The sequence below is a fragment of the Malaclemys terrapin genome, chromosome 4 (genome assembly GCF_027887155.1).
Source record: "Malaclemys terrapin pileata isolate rMalTer1 chromosome 4, rMalTer1.hap1, whole genome shotgun sequence".
In the NCBI taxonomy this organism is placed as follows: Eukaryota; Metazoa; Chordata; order Testudines; family Emydidae; genus Malaclemys; species Malaclemys terrapin.
In genome coordinates this window covers 71,674,582-71,694,666 of record NC_071508.1, presented here as the reverse complement: position 1 = coordinate 71,694,666, position 20,085 = coordinate 71,674,582, and the positions used below count along the sequence as shown (strand labels likewise).

The window sequence follows — 20,085 nt, the reverse complement described above, 5'->3', positions numbered from 1 at the left end:
CAATTAATGACCAGCTAGTGGAGGTTAGACCCCCAAACTGCATAGACTTAACTCTCTTAAACCATGATAAATAATAAAAAGCATTGGTGCTGACTCCGTGAGTGCTCTGGGGCTCATGCACCCACAGAAAAAAAATAGGGGGTGCTCAGCACACAGAGACTGTGGCCCCACCTGCACTCCACTCTGAGGTCTCATCCCTACTAGTCCTCTTCCCCTGAGGCCCCTGCCGCTCGCCCTTAAGGCTGGGGGCGGGGGAGGAGGCAGAAAGGAGTGAGAATCAGGAGGGAGGTACTTGGAGGAGGGAGTAGAGAGGAGCGAGCAGCAGGTGAGCGTGAGGGGGGCCTCGGGGGAAGGGCAGAGGAGAGCAGTGGGCAGGAGGTTTCCTTGGGGGAGGGGGAGGAGAGGAGCAAACGGGTGGAGGAGGGCCTCAGGGGAGGGGGATAATCAGAACTTCTGGTCTCATAACTGAATCTTCAAAGATATTTATGTGTTTCAGGTTGGGAGGGAGGAGAGTAATGGAGGGACAGTTTCAGGCCTTCAGGAATGTCTCAGCAAAGTAGCCATGGCTATATATGTTGGGAGTTAAGGAGAGGGGAAAAGGAAGCAACCACTTTTTATTTTTTCTGAACCAGTTCCCCCATCCTTGCTGCAAACAACCATATTCATAAGTATTAATGAGACTTTTTCCAAAGTTAAAGTAGGAATACATGGTTGCACGTTCATCTTAAGTACCAAACATATGGTGCAGATGTTTGAGACTTCACTAATAGCAGAATGATGAATACTGTACAAATAATTTGGGCTGATCTAAAATTGTAGAAAATAAATGCAATTATTTTACATTTATATATATGGAGGTGTTGGTTAGGTTACACTGAGTTTTTAATTTACAGTAGGAATTCAAACTCTGTTTTCTATACACAACACAGAGTATCTTCTTCAAATTTATAGACATAATCTGTGAGTAACTTTTCCTGGGGGGATTTTAAATAAATTATTAATTAGTTTGAGTGTAATTTTTAAAAGTGGGCACTTTACAAAATTTGTTCTGCTGAGTCTCACCTTCTTTTGGTACAATACCTAAAACAATCACTGCCTACACAAACTCCAAACTTTATACATCTCACACTCTGAGAACATCTCAGATACTTTTTAAAAAAAAAATTATTTACTTCATTACCTGACATTTTATGAGCCAGCAGAGCTAGTGAATAAACTCTTCTCCCTTAGTAGTAAATTTCCAAAGTTCTCTCCAGTTTCAAAATGGCCACTTGTTCTCATCGTTGTAATAGCCCCGAGGCCACAGGTTTTCCTCAGCTAAGCTGACCATCTTTTCTCTACAACCAATACATGTGGCAGTTTTTACTACTTGTAAGAAAGATGGCCACTACCTCCCTTTGTTCCCAATAGGAGAGAAGCCAGGCTGCTGTCTGGAAAAAGGGTGGTTCTCACTGACGTAAAGAGGCAATGAGAACCCTGAAAGGTGAAAAAATATTGGGGGCAAGAGTGGGAAAAGGGTTACAAGAGTGTGAGTGCGTACCCATGCACATAGACAGTAGAGATACTTGCATTATTTAGTCAGTGCACTCGGGGGACTCAGGCTAAGGGTCTGTTTTAATTACAATATAGACATTTGGGCTTGGGCTGGAATCCCATTTCTAGGGCTCTTTGAAGTGGTAGAGCCCCAGAACTTTTGCAACACAGATAAAAAGACCCTTAGCCCAAGCTCCTCGAGCCTGAGTCAGCTGGCACAGGCCAGCCATGGGTTTTTAATTGCAACGTAGAAATACCCTTAAGGTTGAATTTAGAGTGGGTAGCTTCCCCAAAAGGCTTAACAGTTGGAAGGCAGGTAAAAAAAACAAAATTATGTATTATTTTAATATATTTATTCAAATATATACATTTTTAAAAATATCATGATTTTAAGGCAATCTAATGTTTCTTTGGTTTCCGATTCATGATATTTGATTGTTTGTGGCTGGTAATACTGCTTCTATGGCCCTCTCTCATTTCCCCATTGCAATCCCTGCTTCTCTTCTCAGCGAAGAGAGATAGGAACAATCAGGGGAAAACAGTGTCTTAAATTTCTGGGTTCAGAGTCTCCACAGAAAAATTCAGGTGTGCTGCATGTGATACTCATCGGGAATAACTGGAACTGGCACTAGACATGAAAGAGTCCCTATCCATTCACCATCCTCGTAAGCCCCCTCAGAAGGCTTTTTTTTAATATATAAAGTGAATATGGTTTAATGAGATGGCTTATTGTTGTTATTATTAAGATTATTTATTATTTGTAGTACAATAGTGCCTAGGCATGCTAGTCATGGTCCAACACTATGCTAGGCACTGTACAAAGAGAAAACAAAAAAGATGTCCGTGCCCTGAAGAGCTTACAATCTAAATAGAGAAGAGAGATACATGGTGGGGGAAGGGGTTATAACATGCAACCAGAGACACAAATGTGATGATGGCAAATGTCATGTTAGTTCCATGATGTTTTATTTATTTTTGTTTTTTTGGGTGGGCTTAATAAAAGGGATCAGCTAAAGGGAAGGAAGAGAGGACATTAAAGGGATGGTGGTGTGAGGGACAGGGAAGTGGGGAAGAGGAATGATGCTGAGATGAAGAGATTGTGAGGCAGAGGGAGATGGAGACGGTGGAGCAAACAGCCAATCAGCACAGGGCAGAGAAAGTCCAGTCAAAACTGGAGAAAGTTCTTCAAAGGACGAAAGGTCCTTGCTTTGGCTGCATCTGCTCCTATTGGCTGCAGTGGCTGTCTGGCTCCTCTTTGCAGCTTTCTCCCAAGCCCAAGTAGAAGAGGAGGGGAGACATTACCTGGGTCCTAGTACCCCCATAATGATAGGTCTCCCCTTCACAGTTCTGGGTTGAAAGGGGTGGCCCTGTCTGGGCTCCATTTTTATCAATGCTCCCATTGCAGCAGATCCTGCTTTGTCTGTGTCTATGATACAAGATTCCTGTTTCTTTGTATTATGTTTCAGCAAATTAACATAAAATATAATAATATGTGCATGGAGGAGAGAGGGTCAAAGATGCAAAGTAAATGCACTTTATCCCATTTTGTTATATGGAACAATACATTTATGTTGTGTGTACCAATATCTATCTCTGTATAATGTAACATGTATATTTGTCAGTGTATGACTGAGCATATATTAATTTGAGCTATTTTACAATCTTTTAGGTGGCCATAATAGCAGGAAATTTTGAGCTGGCTGAATATATCAAAAATCACAAGGAAACAGATATTGGTAAGTAAAATATCTACAAACTAGTGACAATGAAAAGCTTTATGAAATGTTGATTGGAATCTTTAGATCCAGATTAAAATCCTATAAAGAACAGTTAAATCTGGTTTTATGTGAAATATAATCAGAAGGCTGAATATGCGGTTGATACAGAGAAATATTCTAAGTTTATCTTCCATTTTCTAAAATGTGAAGAAATAGGAAAAAGGCCAAATTGTTTTTCAGAGAGTCTTTGTTTTAGAAAATTGGATATAAGTACCACTACTGGATGATAGATGTATTCTGAGTAAGTGTGATCAGTTTTGGACAGATTAAACACACACACAAGCCAGAGAGGGCAGATTCCCCCCTTCAGCAAGGCTGCTGCACACTGTGTCAGTGCAAAGCAGTGCTAAAGCTGGTGGAGCTGATCACAGGAGGATTACCTCAACACAGAGATCCTCCACTGGTTAGGACCTGCATGGCACTTCCTGCCATATACCATGCCCCCTAATTGCAGCAAGTAGAGGGTGACTGAGATAGGGTTACCATATTTTAAGTGTCCAAAAAGAGGACACTCCACGGGCCCCGGCCCTGCCCCAACTCCGCCCCTTCCAAGCCCAACTTCACCCCCTCCCCTGGACGCTTCGCCCCCTGCCCCTCCCCTGCTTCCCGCGAACATTTGATTCGCAGGAAGCCTGAAGCAACAGGCAAGCTGGGGCGGGGGGGCGCGGCCCTGTCCGGCCTGCCTGGCCAAGCGGCTCTGGCCCCGGCGTCTCCCGCCCGGCTTGGCTCAGGCCCTGGGGTGCTGGCCCCTGGCCGAGCACCACCAGCCCTGGCCCCCGGCCGAGCACCTCTGGCCCCGCACCGCCGGCTGCCGGCCCGGCCCGAGCACTGCCAGCCCCCGGCCCGAGCACCGCCGGCCCCGGCCACCGGCCGAGCACCGCCCGGCCCAGCACCCCCAGCCCCGCACCGCCAGCCTTGGCCCCCGGCCGAGCACCACCTGGCCCAGCACTTCCGGGCCCCTGGCCGAGCACCGCCGGCCCAGCACCCCCGGCCCAGCACCGCCCGGCCCAGCACCCCAGTCCCCCGGCCCTGCACCGCCAGCCCCGGACCCCCGGCCGAGCACCACCCGGCCCAGCGCCCCCGGCCGAGCACTGCCCGGCTCAGGGCCCCTGGCCCCGCACTGCCAGCCCCGGCGGCTCTGGCCGAGCACTGCCGGCCCCAGCGGCTCCGGCCCCCGGCCAAGCACTGCCGGTCCCTCCCTCCCTATTTTCCCGGACATGTCCGGCTTTTTGGGATTTCCTCCCCGACAGGGACTTGAGGCCCAAAAAGCCGGACATGTCCGGGAAAATCCAGATGTATGGTAACCTTAGCTGAGAGGAAAGGAGGATGTCTGGGGCAATCCCCTGTGACAGCCCCTTGGGGTACACATACTTTACAACAGTGGTTTTCAAACTTTTTTCTGGAGACCCAGTTGAAGAAAATTGTTGATGCCCATGATCCAACGGAGCTGGGGATGTTGAGTTTTGGGTGTGGGAGAGGCTCAGGGCTAGGGCAGAGGGTTGGGGTGCGAGGGTGAGGGCTGCGGGGTGGGGCTGGGAATGAGGGGTTCAGGATGTGGGAGGGGGCAAGGGGTTGGGGTGCAGGAGGGGGTCAGGGCTCTGGGCTGCGGGTGCAGGCTCTGGGGTGCAGCTGGGGATGAGGGGTTTGGAATGCAGGAGGGGCTCCAGGTTGGGGGGGGGGGCTTGGGGCTGTGGCAGGGGGTTGGAGTGTGGGAGGGGGTCAGGGCTCTGGGCTGTGGGGTGCAAACTCTGGGGTGGGGCTGGGCATGAAGGGTTTGGGGGGGACTCACAGCTGGGGCAGAGGATTGGGGTATGGGATTGGGGCATGGATTTACCTCCAGCAGCTCCCAGTCAGTGGCACAGCTGGCGTGCAGAGGCAGACTTCCCGCCTGTCCTGGCACTGTGGACCGTGGTACACCTGAAGTGGCCAGCAGCAGGTCTGGCTCCTAGGCAGAGGCACGTAAGTGGCTCCACGTGGCTCTCACCCGCAGGCATTGCCCCTCCCCCCAGCTCCCATTGGCTGGGAACTGGCCAATGAGAGTGTGGAGCCGGTGCTCAGGGTGGGAGCAGTGCGCAGAGCCCCCTGCCTAGAAGCCAGACCCACTGCTGGCCACTTCTGGGGTGCAGCGTGGTGTCGGAACAGTTAGGCGCTAGCCTGCCTTAGCTGGGCAGCACTGCCGACGGGACTTTTAACATCCCGGTTGGCAGTGCTTACCAGAGCGACCCGGTGCCTTACATGCCGCGACCCAGTACTGGGTCGCAACCTGAACTTTGAAAAATGCTGCTTTAGAACAGCCTTGAAGCTGCTTGAAGAGATTGATTACATATAAAATTGCATGGGTTTAATTTAAAATGGGATTTTAAACTTACTTAGATTAACTGATTCAAAGGAAAAAGAAGAACAGGAGTACTTGTGGCACCTTAGAGACTAACAAATTTATTAGAGCATAAGCTTTCGTGGACTACAGCCCACTTCTTATATATATATATATATATATATATATATATAGATATAGATATAGATATAGATATATATATATATATTCTATGTGCATCCGAAGAAGTGGGCTGTAGTCCACGAAAGCTTATGCTCTAATAAATTTGTTAGTCTCTAAGGTGCCACAAGTACTCCTGTTCTTCTTTTTGCGGATACAGACTAACACGGCTGCTACTCTGATTCAAAGGACTGTTTGGAGACTCTTATTTCGGTTTACACCAGGTTTATTTCAGTTTAGTTCGTGAGTTAGAAACAGGTTCAAGTTAAACCAAAAAAAGCCACTCATACTGAAATAAATGTGTCCACACAATCATTTGCACTGGTTTAACTAACTAGCGCAAGACTGTGTGTTGACAAAGCCTCAGTTATGCTGTGGCACTGGCACAGCTCATATCCCGCCCAGGATTGCGGGAATACAAATGTGGACTAAAGCCATCTTTACAATCCCCTTTCTGAGTGGCTCTCTGTGCTCATTGCTGGCAGTTGAAAACTAGATCAGATATCATGAGTTTTAATCTCATGTGATATTCTTTGTTTATTTTTTCCAAGATGTGTGGTTATTGGACAAAACTGAAGAGACTTGCATAAAACTTAAGCTTTCTAGGTAGCCCTATACTTAACATGGTGGTACACTGAAAACAGGTCCCTTCAGTTAGTTTCTTTTTCTTCTTTCTGCATTTACAACCAATGCTGGTTTGAAAATGTCAAGCTGATGAGGTCAAGCAATTGCTGAAAATGAACCAATTGCCTATCCTAATGAGTATGTCATCTTATTACCCTGTGCTTACAAATTATTCTTGATGGTTCTACGACTTTGTAAAGATGTTAAAATGAAAGCAGTCAATAGGGCTAATTCAAATGTTCCAATTTATTCCTGCAATGTTGCTTTTTAATATTGTGGTTTTGTCCAATTCTTCTGTACACAAAGAAGTATTACATTTTTCTGCACATAGTTTATTCTCTTTTTTAAAAAATTGTACACAGTACAAAAAAGAAATCAAGAAAAAGCAGAGAATAAATTATTAATTACAGGGCAAAGGCCCCATTACTGAAAAGGGATCCACCTACATGCAGCCCATGATTCCACTGCTGCAATGTCCTCAATACGTGATTAATGCTCAGCTCCACATTATTTTCTTATCAAGCATGGACAGTGTTGTTTCCCAGTTGTCTCAGTATATGATGGAAAATGGAATGTAGCTGAAAAGAAGCTGGATGAGACTCAATCCAGGGAAGGAAGGATCACCTTGTGGCTTAGGCACTTAAGCAGGATTCAGGAGATCTGAGCTTAATTTATGGCTGTCACACAGACTTTCTTTGTGACACTGGGAAAGTCACTCTTAACCTCCCTCGATGCCTTTGTTCCTCTTCTATAAAATGGAGATAGTGAAGCTTCATTTCCTCACGTGGGTGTTGTGAAGATAAATTCATCAATGCTTGTGAGACATCTTGGTACTAAGTGCTGGCTGTAGATGGATAGGTATGATGGTGGTGGGTTTGATAAAGAGTAAGCATTACTTTTTTGAATTTCTTCACATTAACTTTAATTTAACAAAGGTACTTTTCCTTTAGCATTTTTAACATTAATTTTTAATAGTGAAGTCACAAAAATGTATATTTCTGGAATAGTTCCACAATGTGGACAAAGCAGGATACTGAGTGAAAAAACTGAAATAAAGAATGAGAATGGAGCTTCTGTGATGCTGAACATATAGAGCAATGCTGGTGTTTAAACTTCACCAACTTGGCCTTTATTTATACTGGGTGTATTATTACTCATTGTCTTCATCTATCTTTTGGCTGAAGTCAGACATATTTCCATATGAGTAATGTTCCTTTTTAAAGTCAGGAGGCTTCATGATGGAAAAAATGACCATCAGACAGCTGAGGAGTGGTTGAAAGAATAAGTTTCAATCCAACGTCCTGATGAAGATAAGAGGGATGATTCAGATTAGGAGGTCTTTTAAGGAAGTTTATTATCTGACATCTCTAGAAAAATGTCCTCTGTTTTAGAGAAGTTCCTGAAATTGAGCAAGGTTATTAAAACACATTTTATACCTATTTAACAATAACTCTTCATTAAGGTGGATATCTATCCTCCAAACTTGGTAAACATTTAGGAATCTAAGCAACCTTGCAGTGTGTGTCCCTTGGACATGGAGGATTCATGGAGGATAGGTCCATCAATGGCTATTAGCCAGGATGGGCAGGGATGGTGTCCTACCCTTTGTTTCCTTGAAGCTGGGAATGAGCGACGGGGTGGATCATTTGATGATTACCTGTTCTGTTCATTGTCTCTGAAGCACTTGGCATTGGCTACTGTCGGAAGACAGGATACTGGGCTAGATGGACCATTGTTCTGACCCAGTATGGCTGTTCTTATGTTATGTTCTTGACCAGTGGAAGATTTTTGAATAGTTGGAGGATATGGAGTTCAGTGGTTATAGGAAGCAGACAAAAGTAGTAAACCTACCAACACAACCCAATTATTACCAATCTCATGCATTTTTGTTTTGCTGTTTAAAAAAAAAAAAAGGAAAGGAACCATTAATGTGGAAGGAACCTTTAGTTTTAAAGCCTGTGGAAAATGTATGTGCATTATCTTAAGATGACAAAACAAAACAGAGAAACAACAAATCATTTCTGCTTATAGGAAGAAAGGGACTTCAGTATTTATGGATAAGGATTTAAACTTCATGTATTTCAGAACTTTTCTCTGCAGGTGGCAAGTGAGAGATGGAAATTGAACACTGGCTGCATGGAATATATGACAGGATTCTCCAACTACAAAACAGGCACTGGAACAAATCCCAGCCTTTATTTTTTTGAGGAATAAAGCCAGCAATCTTCTAACTCTTGGTAGTCTTGGTAGACTCTGTGTGGCTATTGATACTTCCTTAAATCAAAACATAATAGGCATCTAGCTAATGCAAATGGCAATCAAGATTTGTCTAAAAAAGTCCACCCATCTCTTTCTCAGGTGTGCCATCTTAAGGATGGTCTATTTTAATTATATACTCATGACAGAAAATGGCAGATTGGACCTAATTTCAATAACTTCATGAGCAGGTTTTCTTTTACCCTGACAGAAACAAGTTTTTGGATTTCTACAACTGAGGCATTTCAAATGTGCAAAATTATTAATTGCTTGTGACCTGTAATCTTTGGAGAAGGACCCAGTCAAGGAGTCCATCTTCTGTTTTTACATTTACTAATTAATGTTCCTCTTAGACCGTTTTGCTGCCCCAGACTATTGCAATAGGAATTGGAAAACACATGTACATTCCATACAGAAGTCATTATGTGGTAGTCTTGTACTATATCAGTAATAGCCACAGGGCTGTGTCAGGTAATGCTGACAAACCTGCAGTCATGGAGACCTAGCACCTGTAGTGTGATGTTTACCATTCATGGTCCTGTACAACATGTTGTAAAGAATGAGCTGCTTTGTTCAATAGCAGTGATTATAACTTGAGTGATTATAACCTCCACTAGGAAGTCAGGATATTGCTGCTTTTATAGTAGTATGAGTTGGCAACATTGCCGATCTTTCCTCCTATGAAAAAGGAAATCTCAGTCCACTATTTTCCTAATGTCCTACATTAGCAAACACAAACACCTTACTTCTGGGTACATTACCTGTTCCCGTATCCTATTCCCTTCCCACTACCTAACATTTCATAGACATTTAGAGTGGGATAGGGTAGGAAGTCACACACCAAACCTTAGACCTTTCAATCAAGAGGGAGAGCCCAATTAATGGCTTTGCAAAGGGCTCTTCATGGGTCTGGACCAGCCCCAACGAGCAATGCTAAGAAAATGCCCTGTTGTTACTGATGGAGTTTATAGGCATTTTCCAATCCAGTAGAAAATGACTAATATGAAGCAGGATTGCTTTTTCTCTTTTCCTACAAAGATGGCATCAGCTTTCATTCTGTGGGTCTACCACTACAGCCCTTACTCAAGCAAAATTCCACTTCATTTCCAGGGCAGTTTGGCTTAAGTGAAGGTTGCAATATCAGACCCTCTACTTACAGCTATTATTGGTAATCCAGGGATGAGAAGGAGTCAGAAGGCCAAATTCTGCCTCAGTTTCCAGGTTGTGTGTATATGTTGTGTGAAAACAATGATGTCCCTACATGTGACAAGTTTGAGTTCCATGGAGCCTGTCAAAAATATAAAGGGAAGGGTAACAACCTTTATGTATGCAGTAACATAAAATCCCTCCTGGCCAGAGGTACAGAATCACTTACCTGTAAGTGGTTAATCAGTTCAATTAACCTAGTTGGCTCCTAACCAGAAGGACCAATGGGGAAAGAAGATACTTTCAAATCTGGGGAGGGGAGGTTTTGTTTGTGCTATTTTTGTTGGTTCCCTCTTGGGACAATGAGAGAGACCAAGCAGGTAAACCAGCTCCTAAAAGATCCTAAAATGATACATCTAAAATTACAGAAATTGTAAGTAATAGCAAGGAAATAAGTTAGATTATCTTTTGTTTTAGCTTGTGAATTTTCCCTATGCTAAGAGGGAGGTTTATTCCTGTTTTTGTAACTTTGAAGTTGAGCCTAGAGGGGAATCCTCTGTGTTTAAAAACTTTTTATTACCCTGTAAAGTTTTTGCAGGTGTGATTCTTTTACTTTTTTCTTTATAATAAAGTTCTTCTTTTAAGAACCTGATTTGATTTTTAGTGTCTTAAAAACCCAAGGGTTTGGTCTGTGCTCACTTTAACTTATTGGTTAGTATATTATTCTCAAACCTCCCAGGAAAGGGGATGAAAGGGTTTGGGGGGGGGATATTTTGGGGAAGTAGGAACTCCAAGTGGTCCTTTTCCTGAATCTTTGTCTAAATCACTTGGCGGTGGCAGCAATACCGTCCAAGGACAAGGAAAGGGTTTGTGCGTTGGGCAAGTTTTTAACCTAAGCTGGTAGAAATAAGCTTGGGGGGGGGGTCTTTCATGTGGGTCCCCACATCTGTTCCCAGAGTTCAGAATGGGGAGGGAACCCTGACAGAGCCCCTTTACAGAGCCCCTAGAGCTTCCCATATAAAACCCCTTAGCTATGCCATCCCATTAAAACATCTGAACAGTTGTGTGGCCTCGTTCACCCATGCCTTTGTTGCTCAGATCATTAGATTTTTCTTTTGCTTAATGGAGATACCTTGCTGCTTTTCCTTCCACCTATTGTCAATTAAGCTTAAGTAACTCTGCATTCCTGTTAGTATATTCTGTAACTTGATGACTTTTCTGTGGCACTCACCAACAGGAGAACAATTATCTACCAGATCACAAACTGCTACATATTTCTTAGGTTGGACACTACTAGTTTTCAGACACAAAAAAGACTCTTGAAAATAACTCATATACCATAAGAAACTCACTATTAAAAAGGATGTTCAGAGCAGTCTTACTTCTAACAATAGTAGGTGCCATTTTGGAAAACCTAATCCTGTGTAAGAGATAAAGAATTCAGAGGGGAGGGGGAAAAGGTTAACACTGAGGGATTAAAAGTAAATTCTCATATCATTGTATTTCTTGTTAAACAAGGTTCTAAACAGCAGAGAATCTTTTTTTTAATTTCTGTTGCATTTTACAGATGTCCAAAAGGTAAATAAAAATTCTTATGTCATTTATTCTTCTGAAGTAACTGTGTTTGAAACAAGTTAAAAGTATTTTTTTAAGGCAAGAAAAGTTGTTGTTGTTATGAGGCAAAAGTCTCATGACACTCAGTACATCACTCAATTTACTCTAATCCAAGATGTTCCCTAATGAGCTTTTCCAGGGATGATAAACATATTAAAACACCTTATTTGAATGATTACATATTTTGAAACTCCTTGGAATTCAGAAATATCTTGCAGCTCTGTGCTTATACAGTTCCATCTTTTTTCTCTGTTTTGAAAGAGACATCACATCTGTTGTACAATACAATCTTCATGAACTGCACAGCAGTTACACGTTACAGATTTACACCCGTTTTCATTCTTCCTTTAATTAGTTGTACTGTCTTCTTTTATTTATTCATTTATTTATTTATTTTCCAAGCTAAGGGAAAGTAATGGATTAAAAGATGTGATGAATAGAAAAGTTAATCCCTGATTGTTTTCATCCAGCCTACAGCTGTCTGCAAGTAAATGAGCACAGGAGGTTTAGAAAGCATTTGCTATACAGCATTTACTATGGCTTCTATAGGATGGAGATACAAAAAAACAACAATAATATATATAGAAGTCCTGAAGCTCTCATTAGATACAGTTATGCAGATATTAAATATGTTGCAAGCTGATAATCCTTTGACTCGGATAACCTATTTTTAAATCTCTCTCTTTTTTTGCCTTGGCTCTTTGTGATGAGATGAATTATCAGATGGATTAAATGACATGGGTTGTTCTTCTTCAAGTGAACAAGGTTTGTTTATACCATACATCTTGTCCTCCAGCAGGTCTGATGATAGAAGCAAGAGGGTTTTTTGTGTGTTTTTTTTTTTTTTTTTTTTTTAAATATGAAACACATTGAGCTGGTGTGTGAGTTTTTGGTAGTTGATTAGCAGACTAACTAATACTTGGATACTGTTGCTAGGCTTCAAGTCTGAGTTCCTGTATTCCTCTATAATTATGCAGAGATGTGTATGTGTGATGGTTTGTGGGTTTTTTCAAGCAGATTTTTTTTTGTAATTTAATAATTTTTGTGAATGCCAAAAGTCTGCTAATATATTAAGCTTATTCTTTAAAATATACATATTTAGTATAGGACAATTGCTTTAGAATTAAAAAGAAAACAACAACACTTCTCATCCCTAAGACAAAAAATTATTTTTATTAGCATTGTGGCAGTAAATACACTGTTTAAGATGAAACATGCATTTTGTTGTGAAATAAACAGAATAATTGTTTTTAAATAGCAATGATATTATGTTTTTTCCATGATAAACTTGCTTTTCTAACCTATTTTCTTTAATTAGATTAGAGTAATTGAGGTCAATATTGTTGGCTCTTCAGTTGCAAATATTTAAATTAAATACTAACAGGTCCTATACATATTCTGTTTGTTTATTTTTAATAGCCATTTAGCAGTTTAATTTTTACAGATCAGATTCCTGCAGCATATTGTCTAAGCCAGTTGTAAAAAAACACATTTAAACCAATAAAAGCATAAAAAGAAAAGGTATAGTATATCAAAAGACATAAAAATCATGTTATTTAATAGAACCAGAAGGGATGCAAGTGTGTGATAAATGCCAAATGAACATGGCTATCAGATGTATGATTAATCTTTACCTGTTTCATATGCTATAAGGTATTTTCTCATGGAAAAGCACAATGTTGTTAAAATAAATATAAAGGCAGCTACATTGAGATCTTTATCATTCACCATTTTAAATATATGCTACATATTGTACTGTAGATACTCTTCGTCTTTTGTAACCTCTTCTAATTGTAGTCTGTTAGCCCCTACCATAAATGAATATTCATTTCTAATATCCATAGGAAAACTTCACATTAATATTTTCTAAATTTGGTTCTCATCAGAATAATCTGTTGATTAAAATAGGAAATAAATTGATCGTTGCCATCACTTATCAATTATTATCAAATGAATACCAAAGAACAGAGCAATGCATTTGACACGTTTTGTCAGACTGTATATAAGTGAGCAAATTAAAAAATTGGTTGTTTATCAGTTAGTGTACCTGTCTTACCTACTAGAATCAGACTTTGAACAAGATACAGTAGTTTCCTTGTCCCTTTGATCATAAGTAAGGTTTTTCTCTGTGTATGCTAGCACGTAGACATGCACTAGATACAGGATTTACATCAATTTTGAAACATAAACATTATTTTCAGAAACTGTATATTTCTGGCTGATCTTTGTTTTAAATTTAGTTTATTTCTTGTGCATATTAAAATATATAAAGTTGCATATTGATAATAGGTTAATTATAGTTTAGACTTTTTTATCCTTCGAACTGATCTAATGTGAAATTGGAGTACAGTGTGTCCCAAATTACATAGTACATAATTATTGCTTATGATTTGTTAGGCTTATTCTCAAATCTAAAATGAAAGTAAGAAAGGAAATGATGATAAAATATTGAGCTCTAAATAAATGCAATAGAATTCAGAACATTATGGTCTGGTCTTGCAATCTCATCTTTTTGGCCAGACTCCTATTCCCATTGACTTCAACTGGTGCAATGATTCTCCTTCATGGACCTGATTACCGAATCAGGACCTACAGAGTAAGGTACAGTGGACTGACATTCTCAGGTCAATACATACAACAAATATAAGCTACTAAGTTATTGAATATACAAAGATCTATGTTGCAATTTAGTAACACATGTCGTATGAATAAAAAAAATTAAGCTTAAGTATAATAAAGGAAAAGATATGATTTAAGTATATATCAAGGCAACATATGAGAAGAAATTGGTAATAACCACAGAGACAAAAACGGAAAGCATAGTAAGTCATATGTGAAACTGTTATTATTAAAGACATAGATTAAGTTCTTGTTTCACAAAAAAAGAAGGTAGGTGGGAGGGATACATTACCCTATAAAGGTGGGAATTAAATGCTTAAAACAACTCTGCCATTGCAACTAAACAGATAATTAGAGTTAAACTATTAGAAGTTGACCAGGCCCAGAATTTTGAAAGTAGTATTAAGCCAAGTTGAAAAACTTTTGGTGAAGATTTAGGCTGCTCAGTAAGGGGTGATATTCCCCCTTGTTCAAAGGATCATCACAATACCTCTGCATTAGTAAACTTCTATTTTTACAGCTGAAGAAGTACTTGAGTAAATTTCAACTTAATGCCTAATCCTGTGAGGTGCTGAGGACCCTAAGCTCCCATTTAAATCAATGGGAGTTCAAGGCAGTTAGCACATCTCTAGAGGAGTTCAGTACCTTGCTGACTCAGGCCCTCAGAATAATGTGCCTGATCCTTCTCCATTGAAGCTGCATTGACTTCAATGTGAACAAGAAAAAACCCAAGGTTAGTAGCAGGGAAATTCAAGACTATGATAGATGTATGGCAGGATATAACTTTTCTAGATGTGGATTGTTTTGTACTGGTACATACTCTAATGATTTCCTGTGAAATTGAAAAGCTCACATGAAATGGAGAAACAAGTGTAAACCTAGTTATTTTCATAGAGAAAATTTGAATTGGGCTGAGTAGCTTAAATTGAGGTGGCGTAAAAGAAGGTGGGTTTGTGTTTGTTTTACATTAATTTAGGACCTGAAATCTGTTCAAGATTATTTAAACTTGAAGTTTCCTACATCAAAACAAAGAAAAGTGTGTGGGGGATGCAGTGAAGGAAAACTAGTGGATGGAGAGAGGTTTCACTAACTACCAGCAGGAATGCAATTTCCTTTAATGCAGCTTCATAGATTATAAATCCAGGAAGGACCAGTGTGATCATTTAATTTGATCTTCTGCATAACACAGGACTTTGGAGTTCCTTGAATTAATTTCTGTTTGAACTAAAGCAGGAGTGGGCAAAACTTTTTGGCCCGAAGTCCACATCTGGGAATAGAAATTGTATGATGGGCCATGAATGCTCACAAAATTGGGGTTCAGAGGGTGGGAGGGAGATCAGGGCTGGGGCAGGAGGTTGGGGTGTGGGGAGAGGCTCAGGGATGCAGGCTCCAGGCAGCACTTGCCTCAAGCAGCTCCTGGAAGCAGCGGCATGTTCCTTCTCCGTCTCCTATGCAGAGGTGCGGCCAGGTGGCTCTGTGTGGCCAGGTGGCTCTGCACGCTGCCCCGTCCACAGGCACCGCCTCTGCAGCTCCCATTGGAGTGCCGGAGGGGGCCATTGGAGCATGTAGGAGCCAGAGGGGAGTCATGCTGCTGCTTTCGGGAGCTGTGTGAACTGGACCCCGACCCTGCTTCCTGTCTGGTGTGCCAGAGGGGGGCCATGTCGTAGCTTCTAGGAGTCATGTGGAGTGGACCCCAACCCTGCTCTTGGTTGGAGTGCCGGAGCGGGGCAAGCCCCAGACTCCCCTCCCCAGCAGGAGCTTGAGGGCTGGCTTAAAATGGCTGGCAGGCCGAATCCGACCCATGGGCCGTAGTTTGCCTATCCCTGAACTAAAGTATATATTTTAGAAAAACTTACAATCTTGATTTAAAAATTTCCAGCGATGGAAAGTTGTTTGTAGGTTCCAGGGCTTTAACCTCCCATTTACAATGGGAGCAAGAGGTGAGAGAAGTTGAATAAGGACACTGGAATAAAAGACAATCAGGACAAATTTCTTGATAAAGAAGTTGGAAGGAAAACTAAAGAAATTACCAAGTCAGTAAGAGAAGTAAACATAGAGTAAGACAAAAGGAAAAGGAAAAATATATTAATTCAATTTTAATGGGGTGAAGAATATTAAGACTGCAAAGACTTGTTCACATGCTTAAATTTATGCACTCTGAGTAATCTCACTGAGCTACTTATAGGGTATAAGGTAAAGCGTATCTTTGTAGAGTGAGGATCTAGGCTTTTAATCCATTAATTTATCAGGGACAGGCTTTGATGTACCAAGATTCTTTGTCTGGCCTTTAATATTCATGTTACTGGAATTACTTAGTGTCCACTCCAACTCCCATTCAGGCCAATGGAAAGTTGCTTGTTGTCTAATGGAATTTAGAGCAGGCCCTTAGATGGGTGTGGTTTTAAAAATTGATACCATTTCATGATATGGCTGCCCTACCACATAAAATAACGTATTTTGTGTCATGCAGAAAAACTAATATTTTCCTTCTAAATAAATTAGATTCAGATTGCATCTAAAGCAGTCACTTTAGTACCCTGGTTGCTATTATCTCTTTGCATACCGATATATTTCCTCCTTGCCCTCAGTCAGTCAGTGACTCCCCTACTCCGCCTGTCTCCCTCGCTCCACTATGTTTACATTAGATCAGAAGCTTGTACCTTCATTTTTAACACCCACACATACTAATTTTGCTGCTCTACCTGCTTATTTTTTGCTGTTAAGTAGGTGAAATGCTTAAGGTTAACTATACAAAGAAACCCTTTTTTCTTCTTTATTTGGGCCAGCTACTTACAGATCCAAATTTAGTTCATATAAATGAATATTTGTTAGTGGAGGAGTCCTCTCAGAAATAATATTTAATGAATAATCTGCTTTATAGAATGAACTTCCGATATTACACCAAATATTACAATCCTATTGAAAATTGGCTTGCAAATGAATATCTATTAAAGGAATATAATTTTTGGTGCATATCATTTATTGTCACACTGTATATGAAACACCATGAAATAGGAGCTTTTTAAATGAACAGCTGTCAAATAAATATGCCACATAATTATTAACATTATTTATAGTGCCTAAAATACAAAGTAAGATACAGTCTTGGCCCTGAAGAGCATACAGACTAAATTTTGGATGTGATACATCAAGCGAAGGCAAACTATCCTATCCTAAAATATCACTGTGTGAACAAAGAGAGTTAATGATCTTGACTAACTACTGGCAGTCCCTTTTATTATAGGAGTGATGCCCCAAGCCCTATCTCACAGGCATCACATTATATGGTTGCCTCTTTGTTCACACGATGGTATTTCAAGATGGGATAGTTGGTCACCAGCTCCTTGATATGTGTGATGGCTGCATCATATTGTCCATACTGTATCTTTGTCTGGTAGTCACCTCAGGAATTTTCACACATCTGAGAGCCTTGGAAGAAATTGTGTAAGATACAAATCCTGACAGTCTCTAAACTAATTTAATGTCTTTAGGTATGGGCATCTGCTATAATGCTTTTATATTTTTGGAGTCAGGTCCTAGCCCTTGGAGTACAAGTCTCTCATGTATGGTACTACGGTCAATTGCAATTTCATATTGTTTTTATTCAGTTTTAGATTTACTTACCTGAGTCTTCTAGCAACTAGCTGGGTTTGCGATCATGATTTTCCATAGCTTCCGCCATATTGTCTCATGTCCAGATACCTGAATGTCATCAGCTATGCTGATCCTTGAGAGTTTTGTTAGTATGTCTTATTGGCAGTGTTGATATTGTTCCAAGGCAGGTATGATCCCAAATGGCATTATCAGTGATCTGTATCAGCTTGCTGGCATCCAGCATGTGATGAAGTAGCTGCTTTCCTTATCCAGTAACACTTGCCAATATTTGTTTTTTGCATCATGAGGTAAATGGCCCTGATATGGGCCAAATGTATCAACTTCAGTTTGCTCTTAGCTCGGATAAGGTTTATATTTAATAAAACCTAAGACAGCTCCTTTGGCTTTGAGATAGCCTTTCAGTATATCAGAGTAAGTGAAACTATTGCTAGTTCCCCAATTCTTTGCTAATAAAAAGACCCTTGTATGTTTAAAAGTGTTGGGAGAATGAAATATGGCTGAAATTATGAGTGATGTAAGGAACCATAACAGATCATTAGGTTATTGAATATATTTGGAATGCGTAGAAGATGAGAGGAACTTCATCAACTATCCCACCATTGAAGAAGGGTCTAAATCCACATCCACAAAGTCATTTCCTGATCCATTTCAGAGTAGCAGCCGTGTTAGTCTGTATCTGCAAAAAGAACAGGAGTACTTGTGGCACCTTAGAGACTAACAAATTTATTAGAGCATAAGCTTTCATGGACTACAGCCCACTGCATCCGAAGAAGTGGGCTGTAGTCCACAAAAGCTTATGTTCTAATACGTTTGTTAGTCTCTAAGGTGCCACAAGTACTCCTGTTCTTTCTCCTGATCCATGTTTTTCATATTTTCAGAGGTTCATCTATTCTTTTAGCTTGGTGATGTAGATTGCCAGTAGGGGATGGGGCTTTCCAGAGAGGCCAAAGAACAAGTTATCCCACCCTCAACCTGAATTAGACCATGTTATTTGGCACAAGACTTGTGATCCCCTAATTTTCTCAGAAGATCTCCAGGGAGGTGCCTTTGGGTGTAGCAAACTGGAATCGCAGCCTTAAAGGTTTAAAGACCCTCCTCCTGGGCCACAACACCACCCTTGTTTCCCAGTGTGAAGTTTCTATACCCCACCACAAGTACCAAGACCAGAGATAACCTCACCTGTCTACTGAAATGCAGCGTTGACTCTGATTCTCCAAAGATCAGCAAACTAAAGAGCGAACCTTTTCCTCTAAGTCACTGGTTTTCAAATTGTGGGGGGTGTGACAAGGTTATTGGGGGGTGCAATATAGGTTGTGGGGCTGTGGCCAGATGGTGTCTGGGCCAGGGCACTGAGACAGTGGGGAGAGTGTGCAAGGGAGTCCCTAATGGTTGGAGGGAAGTGAGGAGCGCAGCCCCATCCCACGGAACTCAGCCCCGCCCTCGCAACAGCCTGCTGCTCTCCCTCTCTTCTCCTTCCTGACTGCTGGGAGACTCCCTGTGCACTCTCACCACAACTGCCCGGCCCTGGCCCACACACCTGGCAAGCTGGAGCCCCACATATTTTAAATCCTCTGGAGCCCTGAGCAAGGGGGGGATAGAGGGTGGGGAGTTTGGTTCTACTCTGCATCATGCTGCCACGTATTCCTCCAGGGACAGTGCCAGCTGTCTCCTACTGGTGCCCTGGGTATGAGCTGCCCGTTCCCATTGGGGAGTCACTTTCTGCCCCAGATGGATAGGAGTTGGGGGTGAGGGTGGGGCTTGTAATGCGACTCCAATGGAGAAAGTGATTCCAGCAAAAAAAGTTTGGGAATCTCTGCTCTAAGTAACCTTTTTCATTTTTGTTTATCTTTTTATAGTATACCTGGCATGGATGCTTACCATCTGTATTATTGAATTTTCTTTAACACTTTTAAACATGTAAATGAGAGAGAATGCATATGTGTGTGCATTTCAAATAGCATGCACTTATCCTAATTTAAAGTAAATCCTACCTTAATTGCTTCATGTCACCCTGGGTTATGGAAGAGTGTCTGCATAACACTACTTCATCCTCAAAAGGGAAATTATGGTTTGATTTATAGAAATATAGATTAGGTAGGAAAAGAGTTCACTGTAGAAGTCATTCCATAAGAGGCAATTTTGATGGAGTCTGGTTATTGCTTCATAGGGCTGAGAAGCAGAATTTATTTTCTTAAGTTTCTAGGGTTAAATAAGAATTATTCAGATGTTACATTAACGTCATTTAAGTCTTGGTTGTGCTCATCTAATAATTTGGTGTTGATTCCATTCCATGTTATTGTCAAATTGTTGATTTATTAATTCAATTCCAATTATAAATTTGATTAGGTAATTGTGCTGCTTAATTCTTAGTCCAGTTAGTAAGAGTTGTAATAACTAGTTTTGGTT

The 20,085-nt window shown here is 41.1% G+C and overlaps 1 protein-coding gene across 2 annotated transcripts in view; it reads left to right on the top strand.

Moving 5' to 3' along the window:
• Positions 1-20,085, top strand: part of SHANK2 (SH3 and multiple ankyrin repeat domains 2) — a 638,838-nt gene that overhangs the window by 185,794 nt on the left and 432,959 nt on the right. For both annotated transcript variants that reach the window (XM_054026918.1, XM_054026919.1), the window contains exon 12: positions 3,203-3,269. In XM_054026918.1, coding sequence (XP_053882893.1) covers positions 3,203-3,269 — 67 coding nt within the window. The remainder of the gene's footprint in view (positions 1-3,202; positions 3,270-20,085) is intronic.